The sequence below is a fragment of the Podarcis filfolensis genome (genome assembly GCF_964270895.1).
Source record: "Podarcis filfolensis genome assembly, chromosome: 3".
In the NCBI taxonomy this organism is placed as follows: domain Eukaryota; kingdom Metazoa; phylum Chordata; class Lepidosauria; order Squamata; family Lacertidae; genus Podarcis; species Podarcis filfolensis.
The window spans coordinates 108015420-108042221 of record NC_139606.1 but is presented as its reverse complement, the minus strand read 5'-3'; the positions used below and the strand labels follow the sequence as shown (position 1 = coordinate 108042221).

At 44.4% G+C, this 26802-nt stretch overlaps 1 protein-coding gene across 48 annotated transcripts in view; it reads left to right on the top strand.

Annotated features, from left to right (window-relative positions):
• The window catches only part of NRXN1 (neurexin 1), a 986669-nt gene that overhangs the window by 710073 nt on the left and 249794 nt on the right, over nucleotides 1–26802 (top strand). For all 48 annotated transcript variants that reach the window (XM_083604813.1, XM_083604810.1, XM_083604804.1 and 45 more), the window contains one exon: nucleotides 10982–11163. In XM_083604813.1, coding sequence (XP_083460939.1) covers nucleotides 10982–11163 — 182 coding nt within the window. The remainder of the gene's footprint in view (nucleotides 1–10981; nucleotides 11164–26802) is intronic.

Sequence of the window (26802 nt, the reverse complement as noted above, 5' to 3'; positions counted from 1 at the left end):
AACGGGGATGAGTAAAGTCAGCTTCAAAGTCTTATCTCTGAACATATGAATGTAAAGAGTGAGTGCCCTAAAACTTTGGCAACAATCTTAGCGACCATCTGGGTGAACCAGACCTACTTTTGTAGGCTGCTAGACACAATTTTGAACACACACACACAGCATCTTAGGTGGTGTTGTTGTTGTTTAGTCGTTTAGTCGTGTCTGACTCTTCGTGACCCCATGGACCAGAACACGCCAGGCACTCCTGTCTTCCTGTACATCTTAAAGGTAAAGGTAAAGGGACCCCTGACCGTTAGGCCCAGTCGTGACCGACTCTGGGGTTGCGGCGCTCATCTCCCTTTTTTGGCCAAGGGAGCCGGCGTACAGCTTCCGGGTCATGTGGCCAGCAGGACTAAGCCACTTCTGGCGAACCAGAGCAGTGCACGGAAACGCCGTTTACCTTCCCACCGGAGCGGTACCTATTTATCTACTTGCACTTTGAGGTGCTTTTGAACTGCTAGGTTGGCAGGAGCAGGGACCGAGCAACGGGAGCTCACCCCGTTGCGGGGATTCGAACCGCTGACCTTCTGATCAGCAAGTTCTAGGCTCTGTGCTTTAACCCACAGTGCCACTCCAAACAAATATGTGTGAATTGGCTCAAGTGGCTATGATGAGCTGGCCTAAGGTTGCATGACAATTACTCTACGATCAGTTGGGAGCAGGGAGTGCTACTTCTTAACTTCCACTTTGTTTTGCTAGAAAAGCTTGAATGTTCCTTGAAGTAGCAGTTGTTTGGCTTGCAAAACACCCCAGTTTTGCCAGGTGTTTCCTGTGGAGCTTCTACTCTCCCCGAAGTGGGACTGCCTAGCCATTTCAAGTAGACTATTAACAGATGGTGGAGTCACTTGTTTGCTATCAGACCTGGTAAGATCCGAACTGGGTTCCTGGCACCGCATTCTGCTGCTTGCCCCTTCGGCTGTGCTGGCCAGCCCCTTAACTGTACTCCTTCAGCATCTGGTGCAATTAATAAGTCATGAGGAACGAATCGGTAGGCATTGCAAGTGTTTCTGGTCCCTGGTGTGTAACACTCATTTATATTAATAGGCAATTCAGTCAATATGCAAGCAGAAGTCCCTAAATTTCCAAGGCGAGAATGAAATTAGGCGGTTGCTAATGCAATATTTCAATTTCACTTGTGAAAAGCACATATACGTATTTGTGTCCACACGTGTGTGTGTGTGTGTGTATTCACAAACACACACATGGGGAGAGAGAGAGAATAACATAGTTTTTGCCCAAGAAAAATTACCACATCTTCAATAAACTTATCCTTAACTGACAGTACGGTGGGGAGAATGTAGGAGGGATGAGCTCTTCCCTTATTTATAGATGTTTGACTTTTAATTTCCATCTGATGCCTTGGCAAGTATTCAAAGAAAGACACATTTTTCCTTGTTGCCGTTAATAGAATTATAAATGGAGTGGACCTTTTTTTTTTATGTTGGCTCCCACATGGCATTTTGCTGCAGTCTTCGGATTTGGGTAGAAGATAATTACATCATTTCTCCCGTATATATAACAAGGCTATAGAAGGAAGGGTGCTACTTGGTTTGGGATTTTGTACAGAAACAAGCCACCAAGGAAAGCCATGCTAGCAGAAGAAATTGTCCAAAGGAATTGTATCGATACAGGCAGGAATAGTCTGGCTACTGGATCATTCCTATGCAGAATTACTCAGAAGTAGGGTTTGGGGAAGAAATTTGATTCACTTCTTATGTTAAGGCGAATCTGTCAAACTTGCATTTTCTGAAATGAGAGATGAAACTCAGCCACCCTGCAAAATTCTTGCTTTTCTGAATCTTTGTGCCGCAGCTCTCCAAGCATACTGTATTTACAAATATATATATATATTATATTATATATATATAATATATATTATATATATAATATAATATATATATTATATTTTATATATATATATATATATATATATATATATATATATATATATATATATATAATAGCTGAAAGTGTATATAATAATGACTATGCTAGTGGAAATAACATACAAATCCCCATATTCTTAGAAAACATTGTTTTTTTGGGGGGGGGAATGTTGATATTAGTTAAAACCTCATACATACATGCGTTTATTAGGAGAAATGTGACTAAAATGCCGAATTTCCATGAGGACCTTTTAAAAAAATAAATAAATACAAATTTGCTACAGAAATGTGGAGAACTGAATTTGAGACCGGAAAAATGAGGAACTGATCGGGGCTCAGTAAGAGACAGACTCCGGTGGATTAAGTGAATTAGACCAATAGGTGTCCAATAGTCAAGATGGTGGTTCTTGCAAATGCTGTAGAGGGAAGTGAGGGGCAGATGGGGCTCGTCAGCCTGGGAAGGTAGCCCTTCTAGGAGAAGGAAAACTCTTATCCTAAACCTCCACTGCCTTGCAGGATATCTTCGGGAGAAGAACAGCCTAAGGATTAAGCCCTACACATATCTGGAGTGGAATCCCTAAGGCATGTTCCACCACGCTGACCACTAATGCTGTGGAAGCCAGACAGGACAATTCCTGCATTGTGGGGGGCTGGACTAGACAACCCTCAGGGTCCCTTCCAACTCTATGATCCTATGACTTATGAGAGGGTCCACATGAAACTGTTATGGACTAGAACAGACTTATCCATCCTGAATTTTGGGGTGATGGTTTTTAGCACAGCTGGAGCATTTTTTAGACATTCATGTGCTTTTGGCATACAGTGCTGTCAGCTGGGTTGAGTATGTGTGGATTGGGCCCAGGAGAAGAGAGTGTGCTGGGCCTGGGAGTAACCCGAGCAAAGCAGTCCAAGTCCAGTCCCGAATCCAAGGGTTCTGTGAGGAGTCAGTCCAACAGGGCCAAGGCAGGATACGAGGCAGGAAACCAAGCAGGGTCAGGCACAGGGTCTCAGGCAGGTTCTAGCAAACAGCAACATCGCTACCGCAACCTGGGGCAGGGTCCGACAGCCTTTTATCTTTGTTGGGATAACGGCCAGTGATCCCCCGGTGACTCACCTCCCTGTCTCGCCCGAAGGCGAGCACTCCTCCTGCGAGTACTCAGGTCTCTCCTCCTCTCAGACTTTAGTCTCTGCATCTCGGGAGACGTCGGTGGGTTACTAGACCCAGAGGCCGCCTCAGCCTCTCCTGACCCAACCGGTAGTGGAGCAGCTGCACATGATTGCCCAGCAGAGAGCAACGAGGTAATCCCCGCATCTGGAGCCAGGGCAGGCTCAGGCCCCTGACTCAGCCCAGCTGGTGCTTATTGCAGGGGAACCTGTGCAGACTGGGGCTCTTCAGAATCAGGCCCCAGACTTGGTTCCGATGCCGCCTGAGGCGAAGGATCTGGTGTGGACTGAGACTCCTCTGGTTCCGAGTCCGAGCCCAAGTCCCAGGCCATCACAGAGAACAGGTAGAGACAGTGGCATAGAGGTAGCAGGACCACTGGAATAAGGGGGTCACTGGTGGCAATATATACTGAAAATTCCCCAAACCCTGGAGCTGGTGTTAATCAGAACAAGCTGCCTTAGGATGCTGGTATCCCTTCTCAAAGAATACACGGCATCTGCAAGGTTGCTTTGAGAATAGGATATGATGGTTAAGGGCAGCAAGTTAGGGATTATGGGCTTGTTAACAGTCCTTGCAACTCTGTGACACAGTTCAGCATTGCTTCAGTAGCTATGCGGGTGGGTGGAGTTTTGCCATTGGTTTCAGTGATTATACTTTTGGAAGGAAATTTCGACTAAGATGTGGGCACACACAGAAACACACCCACCCACACCATTGTGGCTCTGCAGATCTGAAATTGATAGCAAGCCCAGCGCTTTATTAGAACAATTGTTTTGGTTCTTCATCTGCTTTAATAGTTAATGGGGAGAGCTGGACATTAAACTACTGTTTGGTCCCTGAGTAATGAATTTTGCATTATTATATTTGCCTTTCTTGAAATACAAACACTAAGGAGCCTCTTCTCAAATGGCTTATAGCCCATTTTTGCATAACTAACACGGGAAGCTGAAAGAACAGTGGCTTTGTGGATTAGACAAAGGCAGGTCTAGTGTTCATCAACACAGATTAATTAGACCGTTTTCTGAATCTCAGCTGGTGTTCGGGCCACGGGAGGGGTGGGCAGGGAGTCAAAAAGAGCATAGCTAAAGTGAAGCTGCTTTGAAAGAAAGGGGGCAGGAGGGAAGGAGAATTTTAATTCTATATCAGATTGCTTTTCAGGCATCACCATTATGCCAAGCTATTCCTCTAACCCATAGATAGTGTTGCTTTCCAGGACAGCCTGACCACAGCAGTCCATGCATGCCTGGGTAACCTCTGGACTGTAATTCTTGATTTGGGACTGCCCTTGTGTCTGGTCTGGCTGCTTGCAGGAGCAGGCTATTGGCAACCTGTCTCTCCATTGCCGAAAGAGCTGTGTTAGTTACAAGTTTGCAAGCAGGGCAGGATGAAAGTTGTTGTGCTAATTCACAAAGCCCTAAACAACTTGGGCCCCAAATATCTTAATTCCCTCTCCCTGATTTCTTATGCCCTGCTTCGATCTCTGAGGTCTTCTGATGGGGCACTTTTGATGGTCCCGTATGGCCCCGAATTCTGGGAACTGTAGCTCTGGTGGGATAGGGGTCTCCTAACAACCCTTCATCACCCTTCACAAACTACAGCCCCCTGCAATTATTTTGGGGGAAGCCATGACTGTTTAAAGCAGCATCATAGCACTTTACACATATGGAGCGAGTGTGGCTGGAGTGCCCAGCAAGAAGGAAGGTGAAGAGGAAAAAATTTGCAACACAGAGATCTGGAACAAATCTTGTTCCCTGCCTTTGAATGCAGTTGTCATCTCCATCAAGATGAAACAGATTTAGAGGCTGCCCCACCCTGGCCTGATTTGGAAGGTGATTTTGACCACATAAAATTGTCCATTACATGTGAGTGCATCTCTTAGGTGCCTGGGGGGTTTATCAAGCACCCTCCTTGTCCTTGGAGTTTAAAAGGGGCTGACAGGTTTGCTTGCAAGGGATGCGCACTGGCAATTTGCCATCCAGAGGCAGGTCAAGAGATTTGTGGTGCAGTCAAACCGGATTATTGATGTCACATTTGTTATACTTCTTTCCCCTAGAGTTTTAAAAGGAAAAGGCATGAGAGAGGGAGAGAGAGGGAGAGAGAGAATGAATGAATACCAACACAGCTACTAAATAGATGATAAGAAGCTGCCTGGTTGCAAAATCAATTAGCTGCATTTGGTAATGCTATGTGTAGAGCGACGCCCAAAATGGAGGCGAGGAACTTGTAGCTCATTTATTGTGACACTTCAGACAAAGAGCTCATGGCAATTGGGAGGCAGCGGAGAGGCTTAACCACATGACAGCCCATATTTGTATCTCCAGACTGTTTCACCCACTGTCCTCGAGTGACTCGTCTGGACCATAAATAAATAAATAAAATAGTGGTGGCTGAGAGTAGGCTAACATGACATTCCTTAAGCAGCAGCTAGCATTTTTGTGTAATGCAAGTTGGAGCCATGCTGTTCGACGCTGCAATATATAGCCTCGCCCACTAACAGGAGTGCTCCTGGTTCAACGTTCCTGGCAGCCAAGCCTTCCTTGGTCTGGGATACTCAAGGCAACTTTCTCCAAACTGGTGTCTTCCAGGACTACAATTATCATCAACCTCAGCCAGCAATAGTCAGGGAGGATGGGAACTGTAGGCCTACATCATCTGGACGGCATGAGTTTGGCTACCCTTGATCTAGGGCTCACATTTGGGGAGTGGGGGGAAGAGAGGTTTCCCCACTTTGTTTTGAAGTTTTTTTTAAAAAAAAATTGTATACCCACAAACTTTGAGGTCCCCTTGGCCATCCTGAAGACCCCTGAGCCCCCCCCTTTTTGCTACAGTACTGTAGTTTGCTGTTGCTAGGAGAGTTAGGATGGAGATTCTAAATACCACACTTACCTGTTTTGGTCTTTGTGTATGGTTTTTTTTTTTTTAAATGAATAAATACTACTGCTACTACTAATAATAATGCTATTTAAAGAATCAGAATATTTTCAGTACCCATGACCTCTGCAGCCTATTCATTGGTGACAATTCCCTGAGTGCCTGAGCACCCACAAAATTCCCCATGAAAGGGCCAGGCACCCAGAAGTTTTGGTGCCAGAGCCATGCATGGCACCCACGGCCCCGGACACCCACAGTCGCAGGGCCACGTTGGCAGTCCTGAGCCTATTCATGTGCGTTCAAAATTTCTTGATTTTTTAAAAAAGTGTATGAATGTTAAACTTGGTTTTCTGATTCAAAAGATACAGAAGAGAGAAGGATGGGTGGATGGACAGGTAGATAGTTCGTACATGCCAGTCTAAGTCTGTTGGAAGCACTCTGCTAGAAACCACAGGCATGGATCGGGCTTTTTTTATTGAGTCCTGCTTGTAGGCTTCCCCTAGGCATCTGTGAGAACAGGGTTGGTGGGCCAGATGGTATGATGCAGCAGGCCCTTATTATGTTTCTGTCTCAGGGCTGGAGCACATCCTTTTGTCTTTAAGGATCTCAGAAAACAGACTTGGGATCGAGGAAGATATTTGAGGTCCAGTTCATAAGTACACAATGCTAGAATCGTGGTTCCACTAACTGTGGCAGCAGGACTTGGTAGCCGACAGTCATTTCTGCTAGCCAGGTGTGATATCCAATCCCAACATGATAGTGCATCTGCATTCATTCATTGCATTTATTAATTGGTGCATAAGCAGGCTTGTCTGGGCAATGCACAATTAGAACAATTTATAATCGCAAGTCTGATAGATCCAGCAGCACAACTGTAAAGCAAGACAAGTAATTAAAAAGCGGAAATGATAATAATTTCAGGCATAATAAGGAAACCAAGCGCGCTGTAACACCAGCCATTTGTCATTATTCCCATTTGTCAAACAAAATACCAGTTAAATCCGTAATAACTCAGCCTCCGGTTAATGAACACTGGACAGTCTTCTGGCATGTGTGCTTTAATTTTAATGTGCGATTCACTTCAAAACTTTTGATGATCTTTAAAACTGGTTTCTCCAAAAAGTTGCTGCTTCTTCTTCTAAAAAAAACAACACATATATTTTACAACATTTAAGTTTCCTAGTAAAAATAAATAAATAAATAAAACGAGGCCAATAAGATTTAAAAAATAAAATAAATCCTACCTAAAATATCCCGTTGAAAACATGAAGTATGATAAAAGGAGGAGTCTTGCACCACCTTAAAGATTAAGGCTGCAACCCTAATAGTATGTACTCATAAATAAATGCTAATGAATTCACAGGGGCCTACTCTCAGCTGGGCTGCAGCAAAGTTGCCTCTCTGCTGGTCCCTGTGGGTGAAGTGGAGCACAGCTGATGCCAAGTGGGGGCTTGCAGAGACTCAACCTCCAGCCAAAGCCTGTAGTAATCTATAGCTGATCATCCTCCCACCTGCAGTAGCCAGTGGGAAGCCCCCAAAATGGGACTTTTCAGGGCAGTATTCTAGAGGCTTTGAATCAGTGGGATTCATGCCCCGCCCCCCGGCCTGCAGTAAAGATGGGTGAGAAATCACCTCACCACATTCCACCTTGACCAGCAAGAGTCAGCAAGGCTTCAAAAGCTGCACCGACTCCACTGCTCCAATCAACCCTGCTGGGAGTGCCCTGGCTGCTTTCTTTGGTTTTTCATTGGCTTGAAATGGGTAGAATGAGTTTTCATAGGCTAGGTTTTGCTTCCCAGATACAATTTTCCAAGTATGATCACTGAAACTCTAGCCATGTTTTTTAAAACAAAACAAAACAAAACCAACCATCCAAAAAATTGTGATCAAACCAGACTATGGAGATGGAGATCTTTCATTCCCACTCAACAGAAACTTGAGGTTTAAACCCAGCAACCTGCTTAATGCAGCTGCAAAGAGATGCTACTTTTCTCTTAAGGACGCAAGACAAGACAGCTGCATCAGGCCAATAGTCGAGAATCCTGTTCTCATGGTGGCCAACCATGAGTGCTTTCACTTCCTGTGCTTTCTGGCACCTGGCATTCAGAAGCATTGCAGCCTCCAGCTGTGGAGGCACAGCCTAGCCATCATGGTCAGTAGCCATCAATAGCCCTCTCCTCTGTACATTTGTTGAATCCTTTTTAAAAGCTATCCAAGTTGGTAGGCATCACCAATGAGTTATGTAGCTTCACTATACATTGCTTGAGATGTGTGGTGAGAAAATCCTTGTTTTGGGAAGAAGATGCAGACCAGCTGAAGATGCAATCCAGTTGACCTGGATTGTTGGCTGGGTTTGTTCATAAACCCAAAAAGGTTTTATTTAGTGATGTGAAACCCAATGAATACACAGGGAAGGTCTCTGTTCAGAAGTCACATCTCCATAACAACAACAACAACAAAAGCTTGTTAACTGTGCAGTGTCTCCCACAAATTGGTGGCATCTTTCATAGGTTTCCTGCATTAATAATAATACTACTAATAATAAATATTTTTTTATTTATACCCCACCCATCTGACTGGGTTTCCCCAGCCATTCTGGGCGGCTTCCAGCAAAGTATTAAAATACAGTGGTCTGTTAAACATTAAAAGCTTACCTAAACAGGGCTGCCTTCAGATGTCTTCTAAAAGTCTGGTAGTTGTTCTTCTCTTTGACATCTGGTGCGAGGGCGTTCCACAGGGCAGGTGCCACTACCGAGAAGGCCCTCTGCCTGGTTCCCTGTAACTTGGCTTCTCGCGGTGAGGGAATTGCCAGAAGGCCCTCGGCACTGGAACTCAGTGTCCGGGCAGAAAGACACTCCCTTCAGGTATACTGGGCCAAGGCCGTTTAGGGCTTCAAAGGTCAGCACCAACACTTTGAACTGAATGGTTGCAATCACAGGACTATCGAAGCAAGTTGTTGTTGTTCCATTCATCATTTTGTCCACTAAAAAATGATCAACCCTATAAAACCATTGTCTGTATTTATATATTGCAAGTTGCATTTTAGAATAGGAGAAAATCTCTCTTTCTGCATCCTCCCCCAATGCACTCCATGTAGTTGCTGTTGCCTAAACAAGACACAGGCCTTGGCAACAACTTGGGACCCACAAAGCTTATATTAGCCTACCAGCCGTAGAAAATGGACCAAGCGGAGCTTAAAAAGAAAGCCTCCTTTTGCTTTGGAGAGTAAATACCTAGCTCAGTAGTGGAGCACGTACTTTCATGCAGGAAATCCCAGCTTCAGTCCCTGTTGAAGCTGTCGGAAGGAGCAGGTGACTGGCAACAGACTCTGCCAGGGAAGCACTATCAGCCTGAGTCAACACAGTTGGCTTAGACGGGCAAAAAGGCTGACCCGGTAGAAAGCAGCTAGCTATTGGGTTCCAGAAAACTATGTGGCCACAATATATGGCTAGGGTTATTTTTGACATAGTGAACACCATAGCAAGAGCTAATGTAGTGTGTTGGACAAGGACCTGGGAAACCAGAATTCAAATCCCCACTCAGCCATGAAGCTCACTGGGTGACCTTGGGCCAGTCACTCCTCTCAGCCTAACCTACCTCACAATGTTGTTGGTTTTTTTTTGGGGGGGGGGGTTAAACGAGGAGGGAGAGAACCCTGTGGGCCACCTTGAGCTACTTGGAGGAAAAAGCAGAATATAAATGCAATAAACAAATGTCACACAGGCCTGGGGTTGTGATGTCTTCTTGGGCTGTGGCTCAGTGGCTGAGCATCTGCTTTGTATGCAGAAAGTTCCCACGTCCAATGCTCAGCATCTTCAGAGTAACAACATTTGGATGGCATCATATTGGCTATCCCTTACTTAAAGGTTTGGGTCACCCAAGCATGGTGGACCATGGCTCAGTGCAGTGATGGCTTGGACATGTATTCCATCGTTCATTAAATGCCGCTGACAGAACAGGAACTCATAACTTATTTTTAAATGGGTTTCAGTGGAGTAATTTCACACATTCAGCTGATAAACACCAAAGGCTGATTCACACATGCAAATTTACTGCATTAAGTGATGGGTTAAATGACTGGGTGAGTCACTGCAGATCAAATTATTATATGTTACAGATTTAATATATTTCACAGAAACGGAAAACATGTAAACACACATGCACAATAAACAAAATGGCCTGTGAGCTTCAAATCAGAGAGGAAAATTGTGACCCTCCAGATGTTTTTGGGCTACAGCTGTCTTCATCCCTGACAGTTGAGCATGCTAGGAGGGGCTGATGGGAGTTGGAGTCCCAATGTCTGGAAGGCCAGTGGTTCCTCAGGAGCTAGGAGTATGGCTTTGTGTGTTGAGCAGTTAAGGCTACAGTCCTAACCATACTTAACTTGAGGGTAAGCCCCTGTTGAACTCAGTAGGACTTGCTGCTGATGAGACATGGTTAAGATTGTGTTGTATGTCTAAGGCGAGACCATCCCTGACAGAACAACGAAGGAGACCAAGATTTGAGGGTGTTTGACAGAGAGTCAGTGTGCCAAGACTATAATTCCTGAAATATTTCTTAAACCTAATTTTCTCATAGAACATACATCCTGAAGGTCCCAGGCCACAGAGAGGTTAGGCTGGCCTCAACTAGAGCCAGGGCTTTTTTGGCTGTGGCTCCAATCTGGTGGAACGCTCTATCACAAGAGACTAGGGCCCTGCGGGACTTGACATCTTCCTGCAGGGTCTGAAAGACAGAGCTGTTCCACCAGGCCTTTGGTCAGGGCACAGCCTTACTCCCTCCTTTGGCAATCTTCAAAGAACTTTAGCCTAATGGTTGCCATCAATTTGAGTTGAATTAATTTTATAATGAAATGATTTTAGAATGTTGTACTATTTTATTGTTGTTAGCCGCCCTGAGCCCGGCTTCAGCTGGGGAGGACGGGATATAAATAAAATTTATTTTTATTTTTATTTTTAAAGAAAGAAAAGTTTAAGTCCAAAACACCTATCTAATATTTTTTTCTCTCTCTCTCTTACAGCGGGAACGACATACATATTTAGCAAAGGGGGTGGACAGATCACATATACATGGCCTCCCAATGACCGGCCCAGCACGCGAGCAGATAGACTTGCGATAGGGTTCAGCACAGTTCAGAAAGAAGCCGTCTTGGTGCGAGTGGATAGCTCTACTGGGCTCGGAGATTATCTAGAGCTACACATCGTAAGTACCATCAGCAAAATGCAATGTTGCTATTTATCTGTGTGTTTCGATTCCAGCTTCTGCTATGGCTATTACAATGCTACCCTTTCCTGAAATTGATTTCCTGCCATTGAGTAATGTTCTTTGGGTTGTTTCTTTTCTTTTCTTTTTTCCAAATGCGGTTAAGTGATTTATACATTTCAATCCAATTTTTGGAAGAGATTTTGGCATTGAGAGACTAATCCTATTGGTTAAGAGCAAAATGAAGGATTTAAAACCATTTTAGCCCCGCTGACTTCAGTGGGATTTAACAAGGCTGCAGATTGGGTTCTGAATCACTTTGGAAAAACTGGGGCTTCCCTTTTGGCTGCTGCAGTGATTTTTGACACCTGAATAACTTGACAAGTTATATACCGTATTTTTTGCTCTATAAGACTCACTTTTTCCCTCCTAAAAAGTAAGGGGAAATGTGTGTGCGTCTTATGGAGCGAATGCAGGCTGCACAGCTATCCCAGAAGCCAGAACAGCAAGAGGGATTGCTGCTTTTGCTGCGCAGCGATCCCTCTTGTTGTTCTGGCTTCTGAGATTTAGAATATTTTTTTTCTTGTTTTCCTCTTCCAAAAACTAGGTGTGTCTTACGGTCTGGTGCGTCTTATAGAGAGAAAAATACGGCACTTGGTTGTGAGGATGGAGCTGTAATTAAGATTCAGGCTTGCTTAGAGTATTCCAGTCACTTGGTGCATATGTATTCTTTTTCTTACTGAAAGCCTCACAGCTTTTGACAGGCAGGATCCTCCTTCCAAATCCAATCTGAAAAATAATGTAAAGTAACTGGATTCATTTCCCTGAACTCATAAATGCCAAAGACTGCCCCGAGGTTGCAAGTGTTTCCATGCATGTGTGATGCATCCTAGACAACATTAAGAGGAACTAAAGCTCTGATCTGTGGTGAACATATCACATCCACACTGAAAAGGGATTTATCATTGCCTCACTGTGGGAGGGGGCTGTACCAGCAGATCTGAAGGAGGTGGTAGCATGCGTCTTCATTAAGAGGACATTCCTGGACCACGAAGTGTTCCACAACTGTTACCCAGTCGCTAATATTCAACTTGGGGCCAACTTGCCTGAGAAGGTGCTTGGATGGAATTTCAATGTAGCTTCAGGCTTGATTTGGGGACTGAAATTGCCCTGGTTGATGACCTGTGATGGGTGAGGGTCATGTGGGCTCTAGATTTGGCAACTTTTGATACTTTTCTCCACTTCTGGACCATTGCTGGGAGATGGGGGCCACTGCCTTGCTGCAGTTTTGCTCCTATATCCAAAGGCATTGAGTGACTGTTGTTTGGCCCCCAGTGGGAATTATCCCATGGTTTTCTGTATAGCTCAGTCTTGTCACTTTTGCTGCTTAACATCTATATGAAGCCACTGGGAGTTGTCATCAGAAGATTTGAGTAGAGATTCCATCCATATGCTGATGGCCACCTGTATCGCTGTGTAGCATCAGTACCAGGTGAGGCAGTGCAGGTACTGAACCATTGTCTGGATGGGATAATGGGCTGGATGTTGGCCACTGAATTGAAGCTGAATCCAGACAAGATGGAGGTTCTCTAGATGAATGGTTTGCATATATGGGAGCAGGCAAAATCGCCTCTTTGGGCTGGGGGAGGAGTCACATTTCCCTTGAATGAGCAGGCATGTGGGTGTCATAACTTGTCAATCTCAGTGGCTATGGATGCCTATGCCTGGCTTCAGAGGGTGTGACAACTCTAGCCATTTCTGTATGGCTATTTCTGGACAGGGGTAGCCTAATGATGGTCAGCCATGTTCTTGCTGTTGTAATGCATTCTGCTGTTAGTGCATAATACAGTCTGAGTCCAGTCCAAAATAGATCTGTGGGGGGAAACCATCCATAATCCAGGATGCGTATCATCCATTTTGAGAGGTAACCATCATCATTGTTATCAATGATAGTAACATATTGCAGTTCAATTTATATGAACGTCAGGGGAGGATATATTAGTCCCAGCAGATTTGCAAAGGAATCTGTCAGAGGAATGGTAATGATCACATTTGGCCAGGTGCATTGTTAATCCTGATGAGAGCCGACTGATCTCGCCATTACTGTGCAGTGATAAATTTTGAGCAGAAAACACAGTTGTCACCCTGAAAAGTCTAGCTGGGCAATTTCAAGTTGCCTTAGAGCAAATAAGTAGCAATCACCATGGAAAGTGTCTGGATTTTTATGGCATCATAAATAAATGATCAGTTGAGATAAACTTAACTAGGGCAGCCGGGGATTTTAGCAGTTTAGATTAATCTCAGCTTTGTTAATATATTAAGTTTGAGTTTGATTTAACAACCTTGCTACTTTGTTTGCCGAGGATGGAATAGTTCCTCTTGCAAGAAATTACTTATTGATCTATTAGCAATTTACACTTTTACCCTCGCAAAAAACGTTCTATGGTGATTATTCCCAAATTGCATTGTGCCATCCTGGTGAATTATGCGATTTCCTCTATTGCATGCAACACTTCCCCAACCTCCCAAGCTTCTCCACATCCCTCACATTCATGCCAGCCTATGTTGCCTGCAATTACACTGACCAGCTGATATAATGCAGCAACCTTAGGGGCAGCTAAAACAGCATGGCAGGACTTGGTTCTAAATTTGGTGTTGCACTCATGTCCTGTTTGCAGGCTTCACATGGGTTGTCTGTTGTGGGAACAGGATGTTGAAATAAATAGGCTGCTGACCTGATCCAGCAGATGCCCTTCTTAATGTTGCATGGACAATCTAGGGTGGTAGAAAGGTGGAGATTTCCCCTTTGGAATCTGTGGCTTGAATTGCCACGTGAAGTTGCACCATCTTGAGAAGATAGGAAGGGCATAACATCCTGCTTACACATTTCTTCAGAGTAAAATATCTGCACCTGAAAATGCCTTTATAGAGGGAAAGGGCCATAACTCTGTAGTAGAACACAAGATCTGCATGTAGAAGATTTCAGTTAAAACCCCTGGCATCTCTAGGCAGGTCTGAGAAAGACACCTGGGATGTTGAGAAAGACACCCCAGACGTTGTTGGACTACAACTCCCATCATTCCTAGCCAGCATGACCAGTGGTCAGGGATGATGGGAGCTGTAGTCCAACAACATCTGGAGACCCACAGGTTGAGAACCAGTGAGCTAGATGGAACAATGCTGAAACAATCAGCTACCTGTATTGTCTTTTGGGACAGCCACTTGTCAGTCTAATCCTATATTGTCTGTTCTGACTGGCAGCAGTCCTTTGGAGTCTCAGGAAGAGGGGGCATTACCTGCCACTCAATCCTTTATTAAATAGAGATGCCAGGGATTGAATTTAGGACCATATATGTTACAGACCAGTGTTACACATTTCTGCTATGTGCAGTTCCTCACAGCGGCGGAGGAAGCTGCTTGGGCGCCTGGGGAGCGTGCCCAGGGGTGGGGTGAGCTGCCCATAGGGGTGGGGTGCACCACGGGGCCTCCGGGGTCTGCCTGCCTCCTTCCACTCAGCTGCCCTACAGCTGGGGGGAGGCAGTGCAGAGCCTGCGCACGCCCAAGCTACTGCGTCTCTCCCAGGAGAGACGTGTGGCTTGGGTGCGCTGTGGGCCCCACGGTGAGTGCCGCCCGCATTTTGTCACCCCCTCAGTGGTGACACCCGGGGCGAACCACCCCCACCGCCCCCCTTCCTCCGCCCCTGGTTCCTCATTCAGTATATATGCTTTAACAACACCACAAACTTTTGTTCTGGAAACAAACAGCAAGTTCAATCAGAGGAATAAAAAAACAGACCTACACGTTTTACAAAGATTGATGTGAACCTAACGGAATCCTAGCTGATGGTAATTTGCTTCCTGATTGCTACTTGACCATTTGAATCAGCCTTTAATGCTAGACTAGAAACACAATTTACTTACCTAGCAATAGTCCTCCCAGATTAACCATTGCTAAACAGGGAACATTTTAAAGCACCCTGTCATTTATTACTCTTCCAAATATTCAGCACGACAGACCCTGGAACAAAACCGATTTTTCTGAGCAGCGCCATAATTGTACAGAAGAACTTTATATTTCACGGGAATTGACATTAGCACTGATTTAAGAAAAAAAGTTTTGAACCCTATTAGCAAAGCTTCCAAAGCTCTCTTTCATCTCAAATTAAGTTGAATCTCAAATGAAAAGGCTTGTCGACACAGATTCCGAAATTATTACATGTTATGCAAAAATGTGTTTATGTGTTTATTTGCCTGCATACCTTTGGTTTGCTGGTTTATTGAGGGCACTTCTGTTTGGAGTTGGAGAGAGTGTGGAAGTAAAATGGAATTTCTAGGCACGGTCCTAGTTAAGTGTCCCTGGCACATCAGGTTTCTTTTCCATTGTGGTGTATTTGATAGTCCAATGTTGTGGCTTACTAACTTGTTAACATTTTAGCAGAAACCACTGTCATGTGAAAGTATTCCCCCCCCCTCTCTTTGTAGAAAATAATTCATTGGATCTTGAGCAACCTGGTCTGCATTAGAGGTGTCTTTGCTCTAAAATATTCTTGCTGCACATTTCCAGAATATTCAATCAATCAGTCAATCAGTTTGTTACTAGATATGACATCCCATTAGTTATTGTTGTGGCAGGATGGAGGCAAGCAGGGATGTAGTCAGTATAACATAATCAGGGACCACATTCACACCCTACGTTTAAAGCACTATGATACCACTTTAAACAGTCGTGGGTTTCCCTCAAAGAATTCTGGGAGCTGTAGTTTGTTAAGGATGCTATGAGTTGCTAGGAGACTTCCCATTCCCCTCACAGATCTACAGTTCCAAGAGTGGTTTAACACTCAGTCCCTCTTCCAAGGGAACTCTGGGAATTGCAGCACTGGGCAGAGAATAGGGAATCAATGAATTGGGACCCAGAGTGCTAAAACAGGTCCTGGGTAGGGTGGGAGATGGTTGAAAAGAAGCTGTGCTGTGAGCTTTGGAAAAGCATGAATTGGCCATGGATGAATCTGCCAATTTCATTTTCTCATTTTTCCAATCTGAAATTTGGTTTCCCAAATTTTTGCATTCATCAACACTTTAGTGTTCATTTCTCCTAATACACATATTTTTGTATGTGATTTTGTTTAATATTACACATTTTTGCAAGCAATTTTCTCTATTATCATGCGCTTCTCTACGTTGTTTTCACCAACATGTGCATTGTTGTGCACACTTTGGGGTTGAAGTACTAATGCATTTGGGGGGGGACAGAGAGCTGCATTGCAAAATTTGGAGAAGTGCAGATTTAGAAGAATATTTTTTGAGTTTCACTTCACTGATGCTCTAACCTAAGGTTGGCCTACAAGTCCCATCCCTACTGACCTTTGTCAAACTGGCTGGGATGGGTTGGAGTTGTAGTCCAACAACATCTTGAGACTCAAGGTTGAGGGACATTGCTCTAGCCTCTGCACAGCACTGGGCTCCTCAAATCAGCTCCTTGAGGGATTCTGTAAACTGAAATTTAAGTGTCACCCTCTTTGGCTAATTCAAGTCACAGTGGACAGAGAAGGTTCTGAAAATAATAAAATAATTAGTGTCAAATTCCATTTGTGTTTGTTCAAGGCCAAGGTGGAGTTATATTAAATTCAGCAGCTTGCCAGTGCACAAAGCATTGCAATGTTAAAATCCAAATAACACAGTTCTATTAAGAATTGGGGAAAGGTTTGTTTGGCATCAGTGCTTTAGCTAGATGTGACAACTGAAGTTAGCATTTGCAATCCTGCCTCGGTACCTCTGAATCAGCACTGGAAATGAAATCAGATTATTAGGCATGGATAGGCACTACTTTTGCTGCCTACATTTTGCGTCGAGCAAAGCCCAGATTGAATTTGGGTGGGGTTTTTCTCCCTGAGAGGAAACATTTGAGGAATTTTGAAGGTAGACCTCTCCTCAGAACACAGGGAATTAGAATATATTACATACTGATGGTTGGGAGCAGCCTAGAATAGTCTTGATTTATTCTGGATCTCTTGTCAGCATTTTTATTTAATACATAATAATGCAGAAGGGAAAAAATCTGGTTAGCTTCCTATGTGTGCCATAGGGGGACATACAGCCCTCCTGCAATGGAGAGGCAAGCACCACACAAGGGAGAAATTTTGGGAGATATGCTGGGGTCACTGGGTCAGGCGCATCAAACTTTATATGTTTCACAAACTCTATCTCATTAATCTGGTCAACCCTGCTGGGTACGCCAGTGCTGTTCTCCAAGAGTTGCAGAGCAGGGAGGAAGGACTTACATAAGGGTACCAAATGGGTAAGCTAGGAGCTGAACCTGGGTTTGCACCCTTAGCCACTATGCTGCACCAGTTTCTTGTTAAGCAACTGGCTTAGCTTCCAGGCATCCCCCTGGCTGTGAGCCATGGGATTAAATATATCCTCTTTCCCCACAAATTGCTTGTGTGTGGTAGACAGGAAACATTTGTGCCACGTTGAAGCGAAAGGACTGTGTGAACACACAGGAGGGTCTGATCATATGAACAGATGAAGCTGCCTATGCCAGATCAAGACTATTGGTCCATCTAATTTTGTATTGTCTACGCGGATCAGCAGCTGTTTTCTTGGGTTCCAGACAGGAGTCTTTCTGCAAAGCAGATGCTCTAGCACAGACACAGGCAAACTTGCCCCTCCAGATGTTTTGAGACTATAATTCCCATCATCCCTGACCACTGGTCCTGTTAGCTAGGGATGATGGGAGTTGTAGTCCCAAAACATCTGGAGGGCCGAGTTTGCCTGTGCCTGCTCTAGCACTAAGCTAGAGCCCACCACTGCAATTCCAAGGTCAGCTAAGTCATGGAAATTGGTGAGACCTGTCTAATCCTAGTGTGGACATGGGCAATACAGGAAGGGGCAAATTCATGGGGAAAGCACAGTACTTGAACGTTCTGCCTAGGAATGGACAGCAACCATTAGTTAATATGGAATACAATTTTCCTATGTTCTCCCTTGGGAGGTGCATAAACACTCAAAGCTGCAGAAGCTTGTGGGCCTTCCCACTGGTGAGATGAACACCACATCTTGGATGAAATTAAGGAGCCAAAGAAAGCTCCAGCACATTTGCCAGCATTCCACTGATGAAAACAGGGACAAGTTTGCACCACCCTAATTTTGATTCCAAGGCTTTCTGCTTCAGTCCCCTCTCCCTTCATTGCATATTGCCAAAGGCTCTTCTCCACTGATGGCATTCATTTACTCTGCAATATACCATCCTCCCAAGTTGAACAAAAGCCAAGAGAGCGTTTATTCTTTTGGTAAAAGTTATCCTTGGAAAAATGAGCATATTGTCACACGTCACCCCAATCTCTGAGCAGTCAGAGACTCCAGGGTTCTAGCACAGAAATCGAAGTCTAAATACAGCGACAATACACATAAAATATCACTGCAGCATTACAAGAAAAAATAATAAACAATGAACAGTTCGTTTAATGTACATAAACATTTAAGTAAGTGCACACCTTCCTCTGAGATCAAGTCAAAGTATCTATTAAGCAACCCCCTTTTGGAGGGCTGCAGGTGGGGGCAACCCAATTGAAACCAGCCATCTGCTGATGGCAACTACTGAGTCGTTCCCCATCCCCTTACTTCCCTGCAGTCCTTCCTCTGGTAACAGCTTGGCATAACTAACTTAAGTCCCTTAATTTCAGTAAAACTTAACTGGAGGCGACTGTTCAACATCCTTGAGAAAGTGCTGAGATCATAGTCACCAGCACGTTTGATGGCTGAACATATGAAACTCGCCAACACATCGCATGGCTCCTGGCAATGGGAGTGGGAGGTGGGTGGGCACCTGACAAGTTGCTATTGTTTTATGTCCTTCCTGGTGGAAACCCATTTCCCAGGTTTTGTAGAGTTTTGATGTGTGATGAGGGATTGCAGAGCACTGGCCACAGGACCTGGTGTCATTTAATTTTAAAAAGCATTGTGTGTCTGGCACCCCTCCATCTTACCTTGATGCAAATAGCATATGATAAGAGAGAGAGAGAGAGAGAGAGAGAGAGGGAGGGAGAAGGAGGGAGCCGTTGTACAAAGGAAAGAGGCTTATTAAATAATATAAAATAAATTTAATTTATTAGAAGAAGCAGAAGAGTTTCTGCTCTGAAATGCTCCACTGTTGCCCTCTGAGAATGGCCAGAAATTGAGAGCTTGAATCACCCCTGGCCTTGCTATACTCACTTCCCATGTTTTTTGGAATAAGCCTTCCTTAAAACCACAAGGAAATGGTAAGTGCTGGGTCTAGTCTCGAAACAGCACCTGACCCAGATACCAGTTGTTGTTGTGGTGGTAGAAATCCTTTCTATTTCTACTCCACAATTTTGAAAACAATTTATTCCCATTTAATGCCCGCCTGATCAGTGAAGTGGGGGTGTGGGTTGGCGGGGAGAAGAAATCTTTCGCCGCCTGCCTCCAGGTAAGCCATCAGTTATGTTGCAACGCGAGCTGTTAATTGCAAAGGTTTTGTGTACATGTCTGCAAGTTGCTGTGCTCAACTAGCAATAACTCTTGTTTGGAGCAGTATCAGGGGATTGCACAGTTGCTTGGTACTGCTTGATTTGCTCTCCCCGGATCAGTTCTTTAGAGCATTCAGTGTGCTATTTTTCCAATGCTCTAATTGGCTATGTATGGTGGTGGGCCGGGGGGGTGTGTGAATACCCGTTGCCAGTTATATGTTTGCAGCCTAAAATAAGATGGGTGTGCACTTTCACAAAGGCAGATCTTGTAGTGGGGCTCATGAACGGTACCAAGAAGTATATGGGAAAAAAGAGTTTTTGCTTTCCTGGAGCAAATGGTAAAAGCTATCAAAGAGCAGTCAGCAAATAAATAGCTAGAGAACTCAGTGCAGCAAATGAGAGTTTCAATGATTCCCCCCGCCATTTAAATTAATTCTTATTGGTTCCCATTATGCGTGTATATCCTATCTCTCTTTTTAAATAAGCAGACCAGAAGGCAGGCACAAGAATTATACGATAAAAATGCAAATGTAGATAAAATATGTGGTTCATTTTAAAACTTATCCAGTTTAAAAGCAGAGGTAAAAAAATGGAGGGCAATGGAAAGAGTGAATTTTTAAATGAAATTATAGTCTACATGCGGATGCTGTTCCATATGTAACATGCCAAATCCATTATGCCATATTTACAGAGTGAATGTTTGTGTAGGAGTATGAGCTGTTCGTGCCTGAATGTTTTTTGTCATCTACAATATAATTAGTGCTGTTGTCATGATGAATCTTGCGGTTATTCATGATGCAGAGTCCCTTAAATTTATGAAAGAAATGCTTGATCTAAAGTGCACCGAAGTCAACAAGAAGAATCACATTGTAATGGAAACTAGGCTTCCGTTACTCAAAGGCCCAGTTCTGTCCAAGGTGCTAATTCTGTGACAGGCCTGTACTAATTGAGATTCCAAGAGAGAGCTAACATTTAAAACTCCTCTGTCACCGCAATTCACTTTAACAACAATACAAAACAAAAACCTTCCTCTGCACATGTTGCAGCTTGTCAATATCCTTCTTAAATTGTGGTGCCCAGAACTGGACACAGTGCTCCAGGTGTGGTTTGACCAAAGTAGAATAGAGACGTATTATCTATGACTTCCCTTGATCTGAACACAAGACTTCTGTTGATGCAGCCTAGAATAGCATTAGCTTTTTCTGCTGCTTTTGGTCTGCTAAGACCCCTAGATACTTGTCACATGAACTACTGCAATCCAGCTGTTGTCCCTCCTCCCCATCTTATATTTGTGCAGCTGGTAGTGCTTCTAAGAAGGAGGAGCAATTATTCATGCAGAGATTCTCCTTTGAGGACTGGCTATTCTGTTCATTTCTGCACTGGAAGTGCTTGAATGATCTAATCTCACCAGATGCAGGGATGCAGTATAATTATTCAGCAAAGGCTGACTGGATGGAAGCAAGGCTGGGACAGTGAATCATTCAGAGGAACAATGGGCAGCCTCCTCTGTGAGGATTTTAGCTTTACAGAAACCCTGAACCATGGAACTGAGTTTGTCTTCCAAGGCACAGGAATCCTGGCACAGTTTTGGATTTCATCACAGGAGATGGGTGACGTGGGAAGCTCACCTTTCTCAACAGGACTTTGAAGTCAGGTGGGCATACTAAGTTTGCAGGATCTGTTTTTCTTTTTAGTAAAACACAGGCCACCAGATTGGTGCAAAATAGTGGCTGGTGGGTGACACCAAATGCCAAATAGTGACTTAGAGAACAGAGCCAGATTTCTTTTAAAAATTGTGGTTAGAGGCAACAGTAGATGGACCATGCTGACTCGGGGAACTGGGCCAGTTGAAAAACTGTGCCTAAGCGTGAGGGGCCTATTGACTACTGCCTCCCATAAACAGAGCTGTTTCGGCTGCTTTTATCCGACTCACATCAGCAGTGTTGTTCAGCATCTCTAATTACTGAATTCATCTTCACTGTTGCCTGATACAGGTGTAATATCAAGAATCTTAGTGGTATGACAGGGTCACTACTTTTGACCCTCAGAGACGTTGCAAGGTCAGAGACCTTTTGGGTACTGTGAGCAATTTTAATTGGCTCCCTAACACGGTTTTATTTTGTTTTAAGAACTGAGAGCATCTGGGCAGCAGCTCCTATAGCAAGGAGAGAGAAGCAATGCAGGCTTCAGCAGCCTGAATGAAGTTTGTGCGACCCTATGCAGATCCAGTTCAGGTCTGGGTCTGGTTCCAAGTGCTAGTTATGACCCTCAATGCCCTAAACAGTGGCAGGTCAGCTTATTGGAAGGGACGCCTTCTGCAGTATGATGAGCCTGCCTGTGCATTGAGATCTTCAGGAGAGGCCCCTCTCTGAGGTGTGTTTGGCATAGATGCAGGAAAGCTTCCTGCTCCTAGTTGCTGTACCCAGGATCTCTAGAATGGGATGGGGTACCTGTGCTCCTCCAGACATTGCTATGCAACAACTTCCATCACTCCTGAGTATAGACCGTGTTGGATGGGGCTGATGGGAGTTTCAGTGCAATGACAGCTGCTGGTCCAGCACAAGGATGCCACCATCACATCACTTTTGCTGCCTTGACACAGCACTGGCTGTGCCTTGGCCTCCAGCTCTCACTCACCTCTGCCTCACTCTGAGGAGGCATCAGAAGTCTTTCAGTGCAAGTCATTCCCAACAGATCCTGCTGTATTTAATTTGATTTGCCTTCACTTACCCCATTCATTACTTCCAGATAATCTCTAGATGCAGTCCACCCCCTCAGGAATATCCTGACCAGCAGCACAGATCCTCCCTAGTTTAATCCCCTCTAAATTCATCACCCGCCCAGAAACACCTGGGGAACTTAAAAGAAGATAGAGGGGGAAATTCCACACCGTACTATTGAGATGGTTCCATCAGTGAGAAAATATTATGAAAATGATATATAGGTGGTACATGACCCCAGTCAAGCTTGCAAAAATTTACCATTTGCCCGATAATAAATGTTGGAAATGTAAAGAAATTGAAGGTACATTTTTCCACCTTTGGTGGACGTGCCCTAGGATTAAGGCTTTCTGGGAAATGATTTATAATGAATTGAAAAAGGTATTTAAATATACCTTTGTGAAGAAACCAGAGGCCTTTCTCTTGGGCATGGTCGGCCAATTGGTGTTAAAAAAGGATAGAACTTTCTTTATGTATGCTACAACAGCAGCAAGAATACTCATTGCAAAGTATTGGAAGACGCAAGATCTACCCACTCTGGAAGAATGGCAGACGAAATTGATTGACTTTATGGGACTGGCAGAATTGACTGGCAGAATCCGTGACCAGGGAGAAGAATCGGCAGAAGAAGAATGGAAGAAATTCAAAGACTATTTGCAAAAATATTGTAATATTAAGGAATACTGAGTGATGTTGGATTGAAATTAAGGGGTTATCAGCTGTAATGGTACAAAAGAATATGAAAAAATAGTTCTTTTTTTGTATATAAGTAAAAGTATAAGTTACAATAATTTAAGAAGATGGATAGAAAATAAGGCTTTTAGCTGTAATGCTATGAGATAAGGATTTGCTGGATGAACAATTTGAACTGGAATACAAGAAGGGGAGGTAAGAGGAGGTCAGGGAAATATGTTATTGAAAAATAAGACATGAAATTTATGTGTTTTTAATATTTTTTCTTTTTAATTTTTTTTCCTTTTTTTTCTTGGTTTGTATAAAATGGAAAATCTTAATAAATATCTTCTTAAAAAAAAAAGAGATGGTTCCATCAGTGGAAGCGGTTCTGCTTGCCAGGTAGAGCAGCCTCCCCGCTCCTTCTCCCGCTCTGTTATGGGGGTTCTCCTAACCCCCTCGAGCAGATTTGAGACGGTTGCAAGGGGAGTATAGTGCGGGAAGTCCCACCATGTTAGTGAGACTCATTGCTCTGGCTTCTGCTTGCACAACAGCTTAGTTGAATCCAGTCCTTGGGGCCCATGTCCTCGTCTGCTGGGTCTGTTTTCGTTATCATGAGCAAGCTGTGTTGTCCATTAATTTCTCAAGCCCACCTAAGCTACTTCTTGTGCCAGCAAATTCTCTAAGTCAGTTCTGTGCTGTGCGGAAGAAGTGCTTTCTCTCATCTGCTGCCAATCAATTTCATTGACTGACCCCAAGTTCTAGTGCTGAGAGAGAGGGAGCAGGAGAAAATATCTCTTCACAATGCATAATCCTTTAAACCTCTATCATGCACGGCCCCTGCCATCCCTCGCCCTTTCTATTTTTCAAACACAAAAGCCTGAAAAGCTTTAGCCGTTTCCCATAGAGAATGTGCTCCTGTTCTTTGGCCATTTTGGCTGCCCATTTCCAGTTCCACAATGACCTTCTTGAAGTTGAGCAACAAGAACGATTTGCACAGCAATGGAGAACCTCAGGCCCAGGGGCTGAGTGCAGCCCTCATGGCCTTTAAAGCCAGCCCTTGGGAGTCTCCCAAGGCCACACCCCTTGGCGTGGTGCCAGTGTGGTGTAGTGGTTAAGAGCGGTGGACTCGTAATCTGGTGAACCGGGTTCGATTCCCCACTCCTCCACATGCAGCTGCTGGGTGACCTTGGGCCAGTCACACTTTGAAGTCTCTCAGCCTCACTCACCTCACAGAGTGTTTGTTGTGGGGGAGGAAGGGAAAGGAGAATGTCAGCCGCTTTGAGACTCCTTCAGGTAGTGATAAAGCGGGATATCAAATCCAAACTCTTCTTCTCTTCTTCTTATTATTCCTAGGTCATTCCCCTCACCTGCCTCCTCTCCACCCTCTTTGAGGGCTTTTGCCTGGCTAGAATTTGCTTTCCTGAAGGGAGAACAGTGAGCGTGTATGTGTGCAAACTAGCATACTTTTCAAAGGTCAGGTTTAGAGGCAGCTCCACAGAGAGCACATTGCAATAATCCAGCCACAAGGTTACCAGCACATGGCCTGCAATGGCCTAGCTTATGTTCTCATGACATTCTCCCAGCCAATTAGAAATAGAGATTCATGGTTTGTGGTAGCAAATGAAAACATCAACACACTCTCAGTTGCCACGATCTCCATCATTCCTCCATACAGCATCCTCTACTCTTCTGGTCTTCCTTGTTCCTTTTTTTTTGGGGGGGGGAGTCATGCAAATTTAAGAATACCATGGCTTTGAGAGGGGGATAAAGACTTCTTGTCTTTGGCAAATACAGAAGCGGCATAAGATAAGTAGTTACACTTGTTGGCAACTTGCAGATCCTTCAAAACGGAGATGTTTTCAAGAATTCATGTATCCTTCCCACAGAGAAATGTACCAATTTTCCCTGCTCTATTGTATTCTTTTATCTGCCTGAAAACTGTTAGCTCCCTATGTGCCGGTGTATAATGGGGCCCTCAACTGTAAAGAAGAAGACGGCTTTGCCTGTTCTAAGTATTATGGGAAGGGGGGAAGAGATATTTATGACGATGCAGTAGTTGCTTGCAATTGCATTGCAAATCATAAATGGGACGAGTTGCTGGATTGTGTTCCGTGGATACACCTGATTTAATCTTCAGCTTCACACTTTGAGGCAAATGTTTTCATTTGATAGGGAAGTGGCAAGCTGTAAATGGGCTTTCTACAATATATCAGATTCCCATCTTCCTGTATATTGTGGAGGTGGAGATGTGGGTGGATGGGAGAATTGTTAAGTATAAAACCTCCATTGCACCTTGAACTGCATTTGTGTTAATTTGACATACAATTAAGTTGTGCAATTAATAGAGTACATATGATGAAGTGAGTAACGAAAGCATGAAATATATATTCTGAGTAACCTTCATCTTAATCTCCCGCCCTCCCTTCCTTTCTTGGACTTTTAATTACCTGCTGTTGTATCATCTGTATCTGTGATTCCAGGGCTAGATTTGTGTCCCTGCTCATTGCCAGCAGTTACAAGTTTAATTCTGTTGTTGTTGTTTAGTCATTTAGTCGTGTCGACTCTTCGTGACCCCATGGACCAGAGCACGCCAGGCACTCCAGTCTTCCACTGCCTCCCGCAGTTTGGTCAAACTCATGCTGGTAGCTTCGAGAACACTGTCCAACCATCTCATCTTCTGTCGTCCCCTTCTCCTTGTGCCCTCCATCTTTCCCAACATCAGGGTCTTTTCCAGGGAGTCTTCTCTTCTCATGAGGTGGCCAAAGTATTGGAGCCTCAGCTTCAGGATCTGTCCTTCCAGTGAGCACTCAGGGTTGATTTCCTTCAGAATGGATAGGTTTGTTCTTCTTGCAGTCCATGGGACTCTCAAGAGTCTCCTCCAGCACCATGGACAAAGACAACAGTTTAATTCTAGTACATCACAAAGAAGGCACACATACCCAGAACCCTTGCAGTTTACATTCCAGGAGTGCGAATAAAAATAAGAAGAGAGGGAAAGGAAAAGATCCCTGTTTTTAACTGTTTAATGGAGGACATAGAGCAAAAGGCTTCTCTGCATAAGGATCTGAAGGAAGACAAAAAGAGATGGGACCATGTCAATGCACTCTCATGGGCTTACAAGAGTAAGAGGCCGCAAAGGCAAGAGTGGCACCTGTCACTTAAGTAAGCAGGAGATTTTTGAGTGGTGGAAGTTGGCCAACCTGGCATCAGGATCTGGCATCCATGGGCAGTTTCCTTGTGCCCATTGGTGCTGATGTCAGGTCTGGATTAGATCCACCTTCCTCTCTGTCCTCCCCTTTCAGTTTTCCTGTGACCCAGAGCAATTCAGCACTGGGGCATTATGGGGAATTTAAAAGGAAATGTCAAAGATTGCTTGCGAATCTCAATGCTGTTGGTACCTACCACCTGTAAGACCAGTGTCAGAGAGGCCCACCAGGCAGAAATTTCCAGGGGACTTATCCAGCGAAGGGAACCAATCCAAGACATTGGCAAATCTGGGGCAAGGAGAGTCCTGTAGCTAAGTCAAGAGATAAAGTGAAGGATATGGGGGCAAACCCAGGGGTTTGGAATCTCAGGCCCCAGGGTCAAATGTGCCCCCCAGGCATCTCTAGTTGGCTCTCAAGACTCCACCCACACCAGACACCCTGTCAGAATGGGTCTCTTCTCAGTCCTGCTCCACTTTCTCAAGTGGTTTTGAGTGTGTCCTCAAACTGCAATCATGCATGAAGTTGGGTTGTTTGCAGAAACCTCTGCCCGGAG